Source organism: Spea bombifrons, chromosome 5 (assembly GCF_027358695.1).
Source record: "Spea bombifrons isolate aSpeBom1 chromosome 5, aSpeBom1.2.pri, whole genome shotgun sequence".
NCBI classification, from domain to species: Eukaryota; Metazoa; Chordata; class Amphibia; order Anura; family Pelobatidae; genus Spea; species Spea bombifrons.
This window is the reverse complement of record NC_071091.1, coordinates 65,000,510-65,016,529: the sequence shown is the minus strand read 5'-3', so window position 1 is coordinate 65,016,529 and position 16,020 is coordinate 65,000,510. Positions and strand designations below refer to the sequence as shown.

The window sequence follows — 16,020 nt, the reverse complement described above, 5'->3', positions numbered from 1 at the left end:
TGTCGGTGTGGCAGAGCCTGTCCTGGTGTGTGTGTGGGGGTGTCAGTGTAGCAGAGCCTGTCCTGGTGTGTGTTCGGGTGTCCGTGTGGCAGAGCCTGTCCTGGGGTATGTGTTTGGGTGTTGGTGTGGCAGAACCTGTGCTGGTGCGTGTGTCTTTGACAGTTTAGAATACTAGGGATATAGACGTATGCCTCTTGAAGCGCTAAATTGTGGCCAAATAGTCTAATGCATACAGCACCTACAATGTGGATTTTAATGTTTCCATCTTAAACTTTAACAGCAGGAAAAATCAGTTTAGAAAACAGGTTTACAGTGAGTTTTAAAGCTCCTGAGGCACAAAGGTGACTGGAGAATAGACTCCCAGACCCACACATTCTGCTGGAACAGGAACTAGTATTTCCTTTGTCTGTAAGTATAGAAAAATGCCCAGGTCAACTGAGAGGATTGAGAGAAAGGGATGAAATCAGAAATCTATGTGAACATATGACTTATCCATATAGGCATACTGTAGCTCACAGCCCTGGCATCCAGGTTGCATACCCAGGACATGCCAGCACCCAGGTTGCACACATAGTAGTTGCTGCAGTACTCAGATTGCACTTATATGAGTTGCCTAGCACCCAGGTTGCATTCACAGGACATGCCAGAACACAGGTTGCATCATTGTCTGTCCTCACGAATGCTGTACTGGATGAATAGACAAAAAAAATCCCACAAAAACACTCCAAAATCCTGTGGAAAGTCTTCCCAGAAGAGTGGATTCTGTTATAGCTGCCAGAGAATGCAATGTCATAAAAGTCCCTGTTGGTGTGATGGTCAGGTGTCCCATTACTTTTGTCCATATAGTAAATGTTTTTCATGTGAAAAAGATAGTACATCCTATTTGAATTATATGGCTTTACATATCAGGACATAATAACAATAATTTGTTTCTTAGCATGTCTAAAAATTAGGTCAGACAACGCATGACATATTACACCGCGTCATGATCTACACCTGTATAGAGGCATTCAGCGGAAAAAAAAAGTCAAGGGCCCCATTTCATTGATCGTAGGAGCTTTTCAAATGGCCACCTGATAGAGATACGCTGCCACTAACAAGATGGCGACTCACTTTCAACCCAGAGGGTTTCTCCAGATCTTCTTGAGAACAGGTACTGCAGCCAACCATGCAGGTCAATGGAGCCCACCTCACTAATCACTATGTGATCAGTGAGATAATTAAAAAGAAATGTAAAAAACTTTAACAAAATTAAAGGATGGTCCACTTCTGCAGAATTAAAATGTATAAATACAAAGTAATACAAGTAATTACATTTTAATGGTGGAAGTTACAGCAAAAATAAATTCTTTGCGACATGAAACGCCGGCTCCATTATAAGCCGCACCCTTAAAAGTTGGTGCTATATTAAAGATACATTTATTTTGAAAGAAAAAAAATACACATTAATGGAATGGTAAAACAATATTTTATCTAACGCACATGAATACATGTATTTTAATATTATTAGTATCTATTATACAGACATTTGGAAAGCCAATAGCCATTTACGGCCCCTTAATTCATAATGCACCTTACTTGTAGATATGCCCCTCTGCCCCCTGGTATGCCACTCTGCCTCCTGATATGCTTTATTCACCCCCCTGATATAACACACTGCTCCCCTGATATGGTTTATGCCCCCCAGATATGACGCTCTGTCCCCATGATGTCGTATTCCGGTGCTCAGCAGTGAAGCAGCGTGCACCGCGGCAGAGCAGGGAGGTAAGTGAACTACAACGGGGGGGAGAGGATAGATAGTGAGAAGGTACGAGGAGGGGCTAGATACTGAGAAAAGGAGGGGAGAAGGGGCTAGATACTGAGAAAAGGGGAGGAAGCGAGGGCTAGATACTGAGAAAGAGGGTAAAGTGAGAATGAGAGAGAATTAATTAGTGTAGATGAATTGTCTGAATGAGGGAGAGAATTAATGAATTTGTGAGAGTGCATTAATGAATATGTGTAAATCATTTGTGTGAATGGGTTAGAATTAGTGAGCGACTGTAAAAGCGTTTGTGTGCATCGTAGATGTATAATTGAGTTGTGACACCAAGATGGCACAGGCAGGGTGTTTATGAGACAAAGACCACATAAGACAGGCTGTTTGGGGACAAAGGCGACTCATGCTGGGCTGTTTGGGGACAAAGATGGCAAGTCCTATGTGTGTTATTTGGGTACTGGTCAGGTTCTATATGGGGAATGGGGACGCCAGGGCTGGCTTTGAGGTGTGCAACCTGTAATCAATGCCTGTAATTTTTAGGAGGGGGGGGGTTTTCTATACTTTTAATGCTAAGTTTTTATGTGAATTCCAATTGCTCTATACATGCAAAGCTGGGTTTGTGTGTTAATGTGTTGATCTATACCTGCAATGCTATCTTTCCATACATTATTTATGTATACCTGCAAATATAAGGTTTGTGTGTCTTATTCACTTGATCTATACAAGTTTTTTGTGTGTTGTTTATTTGATGTATACCTATTTTTTGGTGCAGGAGCAGAGGGAGCGATTGCATGCTAGGGAACGTGGAGCGGGGCCCCACGGAAATGCTTACGTAGGGTCCAATTTTTTCAATTTAAAATGTATTGGCAGCAGGGTCTTATATATATATACGTCATAAAAGTCTCTGTTGGTTGGATGGTCAGGTGTCCCAATACTTTTGTCCTTATAGTGTAGATTTATTTATTCAGAACTAGAAAATACATGATTTGTAAGAAGTGAAATATCAGATATGAAATATATCTTGGCAAAGCTTTCCTTTACAACAAACGTGAAGGCAAAAAAACATTAGATTTATATTGTAAGAGGCACTAAATGATGGCACGAATATATTCAATAAAAAAAAAAGAGTTAATAAAAAAACTGCCCTTTTATTTTTTTAAGGTCCAAAACATATCTAGCACAAATATTCCATTCACAGAATAAATATTTCAGATTCAAATTTCAACAAAATTCTGTATTCCAAAAAGCTGCTTCTAAAATATGATATTAAGGAGGGCAGCCATCAAAAGTTCCAACAGCCATGTGAATCCAGTAGTCCTGATTGTTAAAGACAACAAAGCTGTATAAATTTTCACCACCCTTGCAGAATCCATGTTCATTTTCTTTCCATGAAACAGGGCTGTCTGCAAATCCATGGACCATCAGGGACACCCAAGGTGCCAGCTTGGGTTCAGCAAAATACTCACTGCGGTGAAAGTACAAAGGTTAGTTCTTAGTCTCTTTTGCTCCAGGAAATTTGCTTTTCTAATATTGCACACAAAATCAGTGGCTATAATAAACTATATTTATCTGTTTAGAATAGTTTTAAACCACATAGTATTTTACCACATTTTCATATTATTGTATAATTCATATATTATTTCTCTAGAATGATAACAGTTTATAATTGCAAATGTTTTTGGTTTATCAACACTGTTGCTTTCTGTAATGGCAGAATAATTTTTTAAAATAAAAAGTTAGATTGCCACACCTTAAAATGACCCAACATGCTGCACCAAGTTAACTGAGATCTCTCATCCGTTAAAAATGCAAACTCAAAAGATCAGAATACAAGATGAGAGACATATAATGATATACTGTATGTTCCACAGCACATACCATAGAGTGCCGACCCAAAACATTGTGCTGCCTGGGTCCAAGAATGGAACACTGCAACCCCCCCCTACAAATCAATTATGTGACTCCCACACTAGTGCACACACATGGAAAGCCACACCAAAACACCTAGGCACTCAACACACAGACATTCAGACACACACACACACGTGGGCACACTAACACTCAGGCACTCACACTAACGCAACTGGACACACACACCAACATATCCAGACACACGCTAACATACCCAGACACTTATATACGAATACAAACATACATAAGCAGACATACACTAACATACCCAAATTTACAAAACTTACATACTCGGACACACAAAGTCACACACAACTCCATTGTGAAACCTCAGCCAGTCCTTAATGCTGCTTGCAGTGCAAGCTGCGCACTACTACTGTGAGCTCATGCAGTGGGATCCACTAACTCTTGCTGTTAAACACATACAGGCCCCAGAAAGAACATGCTTTGGGATGGAAAATTGCCTGTAATGTACCTTTTGGTTTTGTTTTAATTTTAAACAAGTTCCTGAAAGTATCATCCATTTCACACAAGAGATACAATACACAATATAAAAGTTCAAATGTTTTACCGTAAATAAAGCAGTATTTGATTTATTTTATTTGGCGTTATAAACCCAGTTATTGTACACAAATGAGCTTGTTCCACTATGGTATTTGGGACTGGGCAGCAATAGGCAGAAATGAAGCTGGATGACTCGTTATTACTGCAATATAAAAGGATAAAACCATTGAAACAAATGTATTAAAAGAGAACTGTTCAGGTAAGTAAATACAATAAAACCATATACATAATTTTAAGTTAACACCCTTTATATGAAAACCCTTATATATCTTTATAATATATCCTTGTATGTTAAATTGTATATAACATATCCTTAGCTGCTCTTTATATATATATAACTGTAAAATGTGTTAACATTATAGTGCTGCAGCTCATTTACAGAGCCAAGTGGGCAACACCAATTGTGCAGTGGCAAAAACTATGATATATATATATATATTTTTTTTTTTCTTCTAAGCGGGATCTGTCTAAAGCAATGTAAATAATAAAAACTGACTCCCATCATACAATATCTTGCAGTCAGCTATTTTAACAACTGTTAAAATGTCAAATATGGTAATACACATTTCCCTTTAATGTAGCAACCAAAAACCCCAGTTAATATTAAAATACTCCTTTACAATTTTACACTAGCCCCCACTTTTATACACAGCATATTATTTAGGCCAGAGAACACACACAAAGAAATATAGGTGCTAGTCTCCAATCTTTGAGATTTGCCAGATACAAAAAGCCTCGAACCTACCCTAAGGTCACCTTGACAATTCAAATATTATTTTGGCAAATACACTTACCAGTCAATGTTATTGCTTACTGCACCAAGCCATTCAAACAGCTCCTCGGAACCACAAGATTCCCCGGGTGAACCCTGTAACTGCCCACTCTTTATCACAGGACAATGCAAGTTCCTGGAAATTGTGGAAGAGACTTTGTAGGGGCACTCCTTAATGTCATACTTTGAAAAATAAGAAAGTATTGATGGGGTTTCTGGAAAAAGTAACAAAAATATTCATAAAGGCATAACAAAATAAAAAAAACAAAAATGCATAAAACAAACAAATGATTAGCTGGTGCTCTTGACTAGAAATTAAACCAAAAACAAGTCAAACATGGCAATGGCTTACCTGTGCTCAGACAAGACTGGGCGTTGCCAAATATCTTTTTCATCCAAAAGCAGATATATCTAAATATTCTTAAATGTTTTTGCTAAAGTGAGGGGTTCTCAGTTAAGAGCAAACAAACTAAATAGGAAGTCTAATTTGAAAATTTGACCAATAATTGCAGTTTACAAAGTTGGTAGTTTAGTTCTACCAGTACCAAAATAGTCACATATTTAAACATGAAAGTATTTAAATATACCCCATGATTGTGATGTCACACATAGCATTCCCTCCACTATAGTTTTTTTTGTCAAACAATAATAATCCTTTTATGTGAGCTACATGACAAAAAAAATCCTTAAAGTGGTTTTGAGCACAAAGGCAATTATTTAATAAGGTGAACATTATGTGCATCTCCTAAGTGTTCATTGAAAAGAAAGAAAAAAGAAAAAGAAACAAAAATCTGTTTGGAGTAAAGAGTTTTCTGTTATTTTGAAAATAATTTCAGTTTGAAGAAAAGGATTACAAAGGAGAGGAAAATGTCAGGGAAATTATTTATATCTCAAATTTTTCAACTGAATGTAATGTAAAAATAAAGATCTTAAAAACATTTTGTCACTTGATTATCTGGTATCACATAAGAGCAGTTAGAGAATTACCTTCATTGTCCGAAGCTAGGAGAAAATCAAATGCTAACGGCTTCTTTTCAGCTAGACACCAGTGCACACGCTGGAATTTCTTTCCTTCAGTGGTAAGAGATCTGTCTGTCAGGTCAACACTGACAACTGCAACAAAAAAGTATACCATGTTCAATGTGTGCTAGTGTCATATAAGAAAATGTACACAGTGTATAGACAAAAGCCCTGAAATGCAAAATACATAGATATAGTACTTACTATAACGCATGGCATGTTTTCCAGAATATAGAGATGGCTTGCCTTGAAGACCCAACTCCTCATAAGTGTCCTTGGCTACAGATATAAGTAGCTTTCCTAAATCAAAACAAAAAATAAAAATTAGTTCAGGAAAACCGAAAAAAAAAAAAAATAAAAAAGTTTGACATGCAACTTGCCAACTAGTATAATTATTTTCTAATTATCAAGAAAAAAAATTTCCTAGTCAAACAAAAAAACTATAATATATCTATCCGTACATGCTGAAAAATACATAATGTATTTTGTGATTAAAATAGAGTGATATTCATGTTAATATTAGGTCAAGAGATCCCCACGTTGTTGTGAAATTTAAACATAGTCTAGTCCAGCACACTATCATGCCTTGATTAAAAAAAAAAAAAACACAAGAAATATGAAAATGAAGAAATTTATAATTGGAACTGAAAAACAGATGCCCAGAAAGTGGTGTAATTTGGGAACAATTTGGTACAGCTTCTGCTCTTTTACGTCTTGTTTAAAACAGTGTAGCAATCACCAAGCAAGACTTTGTATTGTGCGAGTGTATATAAATCACCCTTATCATAGTTAAACAAAAAAACAAAACACTAGAAATCTTAATTATACATTTTTCCAGACCTACATGTGACCATGTAATTCTTGTTTCATAAATTACTACCTGTTGGTAGGAGAGCTGCAGTATTATCCTGGTCAATCCTTGTTTGATATGAAAGAGCATAAAAAGAACCTATATCATTTGCAAAAAAACAAAAACAGCATTGGTTATCAGTAAAACGTAATGGGTACCTACAAATACCAGAGACATAAGCGGAATCTGTAATTGCATATTACCCATTTCACATTTCTAATACTAGGTTTGTAAATAAGACAATGGGTGGCATGTAGGTCTATAGAACTAATTCTTAAGTTAGTTAACTCCTACACTTTTTAAAAAAAATTATTATTAGTTATCAGATTAAGGTTTTCAAAAAATATTGTCCTTTATATTATGCAAAAATTTTAACTGTTTTGGAAATGTAACTGCTGTGGCCTTACCCCAAGTGGCCTCATCATAAGTGGCCATTTAAGAGTTACACTGGACTATCCAGACATCCATCCATGGTCTTCATGCCTTTCATCCAACTACTCCTCTGGCAATTACTAATGTCTGCCATCTCACGGGTATGAATATCACATATTTAATTTGAACCCCTCCTCTCCTGCTGTTACCCCTGTTTTCCACCTGGTATGTCTGTATCCTGCCTGTCTCCCTACCCTGCTACTCTCAAAGGGTTACATTTGGTGCCCTCTAGTCTAGCTTAATTGCATTTGTTAGCCAAGGTGTGAAACATCTGCCTCCTGTATGCAATCACCTTATCTGACCAATTGTGAGGCAGCCCTATAAATTCCCAGGCCTCACTTGGAAATGTAGCAGCTGTGGCCTCTCCCCACATGGCCTCGTCATAAGTGGCTATTTAAGAGTTACACTGGAGTTAAACTGGAGGGAAAGACGAGACTTACAGTTTATTAAGATTAGTCTTTACTTCATTAAGAATTGCAATAAATTGATAGAACAAGCTCTAAAGAAAACAGCCATCATAACTTGGAATAAAGAACATTATAGAAGTTGACTGGTTTAAAACATTTGAAAGATTTAACAAAGAAATACATAGTATCTCGCTAGTTTAGACATTACAAATTAATAAATAGGTAGTACCTAACACCAATAAAATTTGCTAAAATATATTCCTCTTGTGGAGATATATGTTGTAAGAGATGTAAGGTTGAGAAGGCAAATTATGTACATTTCTGGTGGCACTATATTAAGATCAGACCTTTGTGGAATGCGACTATAAAAATAATGCAAAAGTTAGGAAGTGTGAAACTTCCAAAAAAAAAAAACAAAACAATATTACTACATGTAAATTGGCCTCCCTTCAACAAAATCCAAACCGCTTTGGCTATCCAATGTTTAATTGCGGCAAAAATTATAATCACAAGAAATTGGAAAAATGATCAAAACATCCCGATTACATCTTAGGCTATTATATCAGCTGCAAATGGAAAGAGACATTAGAAGATCTAAGATGTCAATAAAGAATATACAAAATTGGGATAGATTTCGGGATGTAATTAGACCAGTTGAAAATTCAGACAATCTTTTGCATTATTTATTTGGAATTAGCTTGGCAAGTGAGAGACCACCAGTTGGCTGAAATGTGATGTCTTGTATTGTAAAAGTATTGTTTTTCTTCTTTGTTATATATATATATATACTCCTCATCTTGGAGAGATATGATGCCTAAAGCTTAATGTTTGATGGAGTAAAAAATGTTTGAGCAGGGAAGTCACCCAAAATACCACATGACTGAAAACAATGGCAGCATCCAGGTCTGCAGATAAAGGAAGTTCAACACTATCAGGTAACCTACTTACGTGAAAAATAACTTATCCCAGTAACTTAGTAAGTTATTCCCCCAAACATTATTTGAATCCTCCTATATGCTTTTAAACGTTTTATTCATTATTCTAAGTATTTTTCGTTTTAATCCTATATTTTACAGCAAATTTTCTTTTCATCTGTGCAATTAACCTTTTTAGTCCCCATAGGATCTGCCTGTGCATCCTTAACATTTGTGGAAAGAAGCCTATTAGACATCTCCTTGCCTCCACACCAGCGATCAGCACTGGATGAGCACTGGGGATGCCCAGTCACGCGAATATGCATTCCCTTTCCGTAAGTGTCACTGCTGACATCCACTGGAGGTTCACTTGAGGAAAGGAGAGCCTCAGCAGAGTCGTTCTAGGCCCTGCTGGGCTCTTCCATTGCTCCTCCTGCTGGCTCATTGCAGTTATTGCATTCTGCAATGCAGTACTATGGAGCCCTGCTTCCTGATGACATTGTAATCAGCATAAAGAAAAAGTTTTTCTTCCTTCAATTTGTTTTAAACAAATAAAAATTAAGGGGAAAAAATTAAATTTAAATGAAAAGAAAATATATTTTTTTATATCTAACCCCCCCGCTCCCCAAAAAATATATATACATATATAACGTGGGTTAATATGTAAAGCATGGATGTGGCCCAATGGATCAAAAAAATATGTATGTGGGCTATGACTGTAATCAGGAGATGTTCCCAAGCATAAGTTGGGTCACTGGTCAGCTGTGGCACCTACAGTATAAACGCAAATGTAAGCAAGATTGTAAAAATGTGATTTGTTTTCTATTTTAGTAAAGGTTTTGTTATTACTGATAATTATGTTTTATGTATTTCTGCTTCTCCTGAAAAAAAAAAAAAAAGTATAATTTGTGTGGGTTCATCAAATATGGAATATTTGGTTATGAAAACCCCCGGACTGAATGGGGTTAATGGATCAATGCATTTTGAACTCTTGACGTCCTCTGAGAACCAAATCTGAATCCAATGTTCCTATCAATTTATTTCCAAGAGTGTTGAATGGAGTACCCCAAGGATCTTATATAGGCCTTATTCTTTTTAACCACTTAAGGACAGTGCTATGTATTTCTTTATCCACTATTTCAATCTTTCCCATTTAGTGTGGCTACACTAATATATATGTACCAAATTCATGTAATTAAAAATTGTCTTTTTAAAAAAAAAATTAAACTGAATAAGTGTGTGATCTAGATATTAAATTATAAACACCTAGGGTAAATGGGAAAAAATAACTTGTTCTGTTTGGAAACCACCCTATATTCTTAATGTATTTTAAAATACATTTAATTTATTTTAAGTTTCTTCAGTTTTTTTTTATGTTTTTTGCCTAATCATAACAACAGCAGTAAGCTTGTAATCACCTCAGCGTGAGATTTGTAGAGACACATGCCATGACAGAACAGGACATTGAAAGCAATATCCTGATAATTTGCAAGTTACACAAAATATAAGGAAATCAAATCAGAAATAAATGCCATCTTCCTGCTAATGAATTTTGACACAATAAGACAGTGTGATTTGTTTTCCCAACCGGTGTAAATATGTAACAATCTAAATATGTCAGGTGTAATTTTTGTTAAATGATTTGCTTTATCTAAAAATTATATGTCTCAAAATATGCTCTTCATATTCTATTTTATACAAAATCCACTATTGAATTAATGTTATAATGTGGGAGAATAACCCGAGTGCATTTATATTTATAAACCACTTTACACTGTTAATCTCTAAAGCAAGTCCTGTACGCGAGATATACCCCCACCAAACGAATATTTGCAAAACATTTAAGGTGCAAAAAAAAAAAAAAAAAAAAGGGATAATGCAGGACCTTGCAAAAAAAAAAAAAAAAAAACTTTTTCAACAAAGCGTAACATTTATTAACATGAGGTTAAATGTATAAATCTGTATGAAAGTCACGTACAGATGGGTCCTTAATCAAAATGACAAAAATAGCCTAATAATGCTACTACAATCTACAAATACACCGACCAGCCTTAACATTATGACCACCTCCCTAATATTACGTAGGTCCCCTTTTTGCCGTGAAAACAGCCCTGACGCGCGGAGGTATGGACTCCACTAGACCTCTGACGCTGTGTTGTGGCATCTGGCACAAAGATATTAGCAGCAGATCCTTGAACTCCTGTAAGTTGTGAGGTTGGGCCTCCATGGATGCAGCCTGGTGCCATGTGTTCTCCAGGTAAGCAACACACAAGACCATACACATGATGTAAAAGAAAACGTGATTTATAACCACCAGACCACTTCCTTCCATTGCTCCGTGGTCCAGTTGCTCACGTGCAGGGCCGGCCCGACAATGGAGCCGAGTGGGGCAACTGCTCCAGGAGGCACTTTTGGACTGGCGGCACTTTGCCGCCCCAAGCGTTCCTTTTTTTAATTTTTTTTTAAAAGCAGAAGAGAGAGAGGGGCGCCGAGCGGTTTTCGCTTACCAAGTTGTCAGCGCCCCTCTCTCTCTCTCCTCTGCGAGCCCTCTAGCTCGGTCTCGCTCCCGGCTTGTAACCATGATGTCATTTCCGGCGCTCAGTATTACAGGCCGAGACCGAGCAGGGAGACTCGCCGCAGGACTGCTGAAAGGTAAGGGGGGGGTAGATAATGGGGGGGCAGCAGGGAGGGAGGGAGAGGAAGGGTAGATAATGGGGGGGGGCAGCATTTTAAACTTCGCCCCAGGCGGCATTTTGTCTTGGACTGGCCCTGCTCACGTGTCCATTGTAGGCACTTTCGGCAGTGGAAATTGGTCTGCGGCTACGCGACATACACAACAAACTGCGATGCACTGAGTGTTCTGACAACTTTCTATCAGAACCAGCATACATTTATTTTAGCAATTTCAGCTATAGTAGCTTGTCTGTTTGATTTAACCACACGGCCAGCTCCACCCCCCACCTGCATCAATGAGCCTTGGTCACACTTGACCCCGTCGCCGGTTCTCTACTTTTCCTTTCTTGGACCACTTTTTATAGGTACTGACCACTGCAGACCAGGAACACCCCACAAGAGCTGCAGTTTTGGAGATGCTCTTACCCAGTCATCTAGCTATCACAATTTGGCCCTTGTCAAAAGTCGCTCAGATCCTTACGCTTGTCCATTTTTCCTGCTTCTAACGTATTAAGTTTGAGGACGAAACGTTCACCGCCTGACAGGTGCCACGATAACAAGATTATCAGCGTTATTCACTTCACCTGTCGGTGGTCATGTTATGGCTGATCGGTGTATGTAAAAGGAGGTTCCCATTGCTATTTTAATATTTACATTTAATAAATATTTACATGTTCTAAACTTACTTATGATGGAATGTGTCATTGTACTTACCCTTCTTTATAAATTTGTTAATAAAGTCTTGGGTTATAAACTCATATAAGGGGAGATTCTTCACAACATAATAATTTCCAAAGCTTTCAATAGTGTTTTTAATCTGTTCAGGTAAAGACCCACATTCAGGTAGCAAAACAGATGCCTGTTGAAAATGAACATTTGTAATTTTATTCATCGACTAATATTAAGATTATATTTAATGTATTAAACTTATACTAAAAGTATAACATAGAAAGAATAGTAAATGTCTTGCTAAACATACACACTATTGCCAAATTTGTTGTGTGTGTATAAACAGTTCAAAATTTGTTGATAAACACTAGCTCTTAAAAAAAATCTAATAATTAGAATGTAAATTGAAGTATTATTTAATTTGAATTCCCAACAAGTCATTAAACATCTCTTTTAGTCAGATGGTACAAAATGCTACTACAGGAACTGGATTATGGGTTCAGAAAACTAATGCAAAGATTTAGATATTCTTCAAAAGAAACAAAAGGAGATTTGGTAACTTTTCATTTATAAAACCCAAAACCATGATATGAGATCTATACAAACATTTTTATGACTCACATATGACTCATGGTGTTGATATTGTTATGATTAAAGCTAGCTTTAAGACCACCGTTAAAGCTTTGCTATCAGACTAACAGCATGCAGTGCACTCCAGTAGGAGAAACTCCATAACCTGCAGTGCCCACCATACATGTGAAAATGATGGGGGAAGTATTCCATGTTGCACTCACCGAGCAGTTAAAGTAATGGGTTTCCACGTGAGCCGAATGTCTGGATTTCTCTTGCAGGAAGTTGGACTTCTCGCAAACCAGCAAGTGCCGGGGACAGGACTGCAAACTCTGTAGCATGTTTTCACCGAGGCTGAGAAAAATACTGCTGCACAAGGAGTTACTGTATTACCAAAGCATCGCACATTTCATATACAAGGAAGAGGAGGTTCCTTGCTGCGTTTCCTGACATGCGGCAGTGTTGAGCAAAAGAGGATTACACTGCCACCTGGTGTTTTACATAGAGTATTGCAGGGAGATGCTAAACAGCGTTTCTGTAAGTTTTAACTTTCCGTTTTCTTTTTTGCACTGTTTAGTTAAAATGAATAGCTGGCATGTAGCAAGTATTGAGCTGAGTACATCTCTTGCAAAAACCACATGGATTGAGTTTAACATTTTACATGTGGCCAATAGAATCACCAGAAACATAAGTAGGTGTGGAAAAGTACACAGGGGCATACCTAGAGTATTTGGCACCTGGGGCAGATCCTGTATGTGGCAACCCCCCCACACACACACTTTAAAACTGCATAGATTCTATCGTTATATATATATTGAAGCACGCATTGATGGGGGTACAGCATAACTGTTATTGTAAACTGAGGCAGACATTGACGGTGGTACAGCATAACACCTATCACTATATACTGAGGCACACATTGACAGTAGTACAGCATAACACCTATCACTATACACTGAGGCACACATTGACAGGGGTACAGCATAGCTGTTATCCAGAGCCGGCCTTAAGTGTTCTGGCGCCCTGTGCGAACTACTCCTCTGGTGCCCCCCCATCCCAAAAAAAGAAAGGAAAAAAATATCCCCCCTCTGCCCCTTCTCACTGCCTTCCCCACTGCCCCTTCTCACTGCCTTTCCCCCTGCCCCTTCTCACTGCCTTTCCCCCCCCTGCCCCTTCCCACTGCCTTTCCTTCCCTGCCCCTTCTCACTGCCTTTCCCCCCTGCCCCTTCTCACTGCCTTTCCCCCCCTGCCCCTTATCACTGCCCCTCCCCCTGACCCCTATCACTATCTACCCCCTCTCCCTATCCTTACTTACCTTGTTGCCGGAGTCCTGTGGTGGGAGCGGGAGGTGGGAGCGTGAGGCGTCCGTCTTCCTGTGCACGCTTCACAGCTGAGCACCAGAATAATTCTGGCGCTCAGCATGAAACGCCGGCACCGCGGCAGATCGGGAAGACGGACGCCTCCCGCTCCCACCACAGGACTCTGGCAACAAGGTAAGTAAGGAGTCACGGAGAGTGAGGGGCGCCGAGCGGTTGCTGAAAACTTCACAAGCAACCGCTTGGCGCCCCTGCCCGGGACTTAAATGAAAACACCGTTTTTTTTTGGTTTAACTTTATTTAACATCCTCCATGTTAAATAAAGTTAAAAAAACTTTATTTAACATGGAGGATGTTAAATAAAGTTACAAAAAAAACCCCAATGTTTTAATTTAAGTCCAGGACGGCGCCCCTGTTGCCATGGCGCCCTGTGCGGCCGCACAGGTCGCACACCCCTAAGGCCGGCCCTGCTGTTTTCATTATATACTGAGGCACACATTGACGGTGGTACAGCATAACACCTATCACTATATACTGAGGCACACATTGAAGGTGGTACAGCATAACACCTATCACTATATACTGAGGCACGCACTGACGGTGGTACAGCATAACACCTACCACTATATACTAAGCCATACACAGTGTAATAGGTTCACCAAGAGAGCTGTAGTAACTCCCAGAGATCACACAGATGTATCCTCCTATTGTCCCCGGAATAACTTCCAGCACCAGCCAGCATGCACACCTTGGAACCCTGTTATGTGTACTCAATAAGTAGACACAACTACCTTGAATTGAGTACAGCAGGAATTAACAGTTTATTGTTGTACAACATAGACTCATATATCCACAGAATTTAATTAACATAAATTAACATTGATAAACAGGTACATGTAGACAACCGTTAATCCCATTTAGCTACTGAATCCCCCCCTGGCAGCAATCCTGTTAATGGGATTAGTTTACACAATGGAGTTCCTGCCTATGCAATCTTTGTTTGGCAGCCAGGCTGGAGCCATCTCTGACTACCTTGGGGCCTTGTATGACAGGTCATTCTGTCACACGCAGAAACAAAGGTTGGAACACAGCACTCAGTAGTGAGATGGTGCACTATCCTGTGTGTAGAAACATTGCCTGTGTGAAATAAACTCTCCTTACCATTTGAGTGCTGAGCCTCTGCTTCTTTATTTTGGATTTATATACTGAGGCAGACATTGACGGAGGTACAGCATAATCCCTATAACTATAAATTGAGCCAGACATTGGCAATAATGCAGCATAACCCCTAACACTATATACTAAGCCAAACATTGATGTGGCATAGGCCTATCACTTCAGTGTCTGCCTTATAAGAATGCACCGAAATGAAAATTCTGGACCGAAACCGAAAATTCTGAATTCGTTTGGCTGCTGAAACTGAAAATGACCCCCCCACCTTTAAAAAAACCCCATACTTTTATTAAAGTAACACACCAAAATTGGACAAAAAAATTAAATAATATTAATATATAATATATATATATATACCGTATTTGCTCGATTATAAGACGACCCTGATTATAAGACGACCCCCCAAAATCTGAATATTAACTTAGGAAAAAAAGAAAAAGCCTGAATATAAGACGACCCCAAAGGAAAAAAGTTTTACCAGTAAATGTTAATTCATGTAAACTATTTTTTTTAATAAAAGCTATGATTGAGAAAAATATTTTTTTTGTTTTTATTTCTTGTATTTTCCAACCTGTCCCCCAGTTACGCACATCTGCCCCCAGGCTTGCCACTCCAATATGGCACTGTGGCCCATGATATGCCTTTTAACCCTCTATATGCCACTGTGCCTCCAGAAATGCCTTATACCCCTATATCCCATTCTTGCATTTAGGGGGTTAAAATGCATATTATGGGGCAGAGTGGCATATAGGGAGGTATAAGGCATTTCAGGAGGCAGAGTGGCATTAAGGGAGTTAAAAGGCATTGTATAGAGCACTCTGCCTCCAGAAATGCCTTATACCACTATATGCCACTCTGCCATTTAGGGGGTTAAAAGGCATATTATGGGGCAGAGTGGCATATAGGGAGGTATAAGGCATTTCAGGAGGCAGAGTGCTCTATTAAATGTCCCCTTAACGCCACTCCAGAAATGCCCTATGCCCCCATTTAACA

At 38.6% G+C, this 16,020-nt stretch overlaps 1 protein-coding gene across 2 annotated transcripts; it reads right to left on the bottom strand.

Annotated features, from left to right (window-relative positions):
• Positions 1-2,884: 2,884 nt before the first annotated feature.
• On the bottom strand, positions 2,885-12,945 carry RPP40 (ribonuclease P/MRP subunit p40). Of its 2 annotated transcripts, XM_053467587.1 has the most exons (8): positions 12,763-12,945; positions 12,014-12,158; positions 6,904-6,972; positions 6,228-6,323; positions 5,991-6,116; positions 5,026-5,218; positions 4,239-4,373; positions 2,885-3,221 (listed from the first exon to the last, which is right to left on the bottom strand). In XM_053467587.1, the coding sequence occupies exons 1-8, from the start codon at positions 12,877-12,879 to the stop codon at positions 3,023-3,025; spliced, it is 1,080 nt and encodes a 359-aa protein (XP_053323562.1). In that variant the 5' UTR covers positions 12,880-12,945; the 3' UTR covers positions 2,885-3,022. The 2 variants fall into 2 exon arrangements, with proteins under 2 accessions (XP_053323562.1, XP_053323563.1); XM_053467588.1 differs by lacking the exon at positions 4,239-4,373.
• Positions 12,946-16,020: the final 3,075 nt, after the last annotated feature.

Excerpts from the sequence above, each read along its gene's own strand:
- RPP40 (XM_053467587.1), bottom strand. The coding sequence starts at position 12,879 with ATGCTACAGAGTTTGCAGTCCTGTCCCCGGCACTTGCTGGTTTGCGAG. Across the intron at positions 5,219-5,990 it reads CCTAGCTTCGGACAATGAAG|AAACCCCATCAATACTTTCT; the intron begins GTAATTCTCTAA and ends TACTTTTTCCAG. Across the intron at positions 3,222-4,238 it reads CAAATACTGCTTTATTTACG|TGAGTATTTTGCTGAACCCA; the intron begins GTAAAACATTTG and ends CTTTCACCGCAG.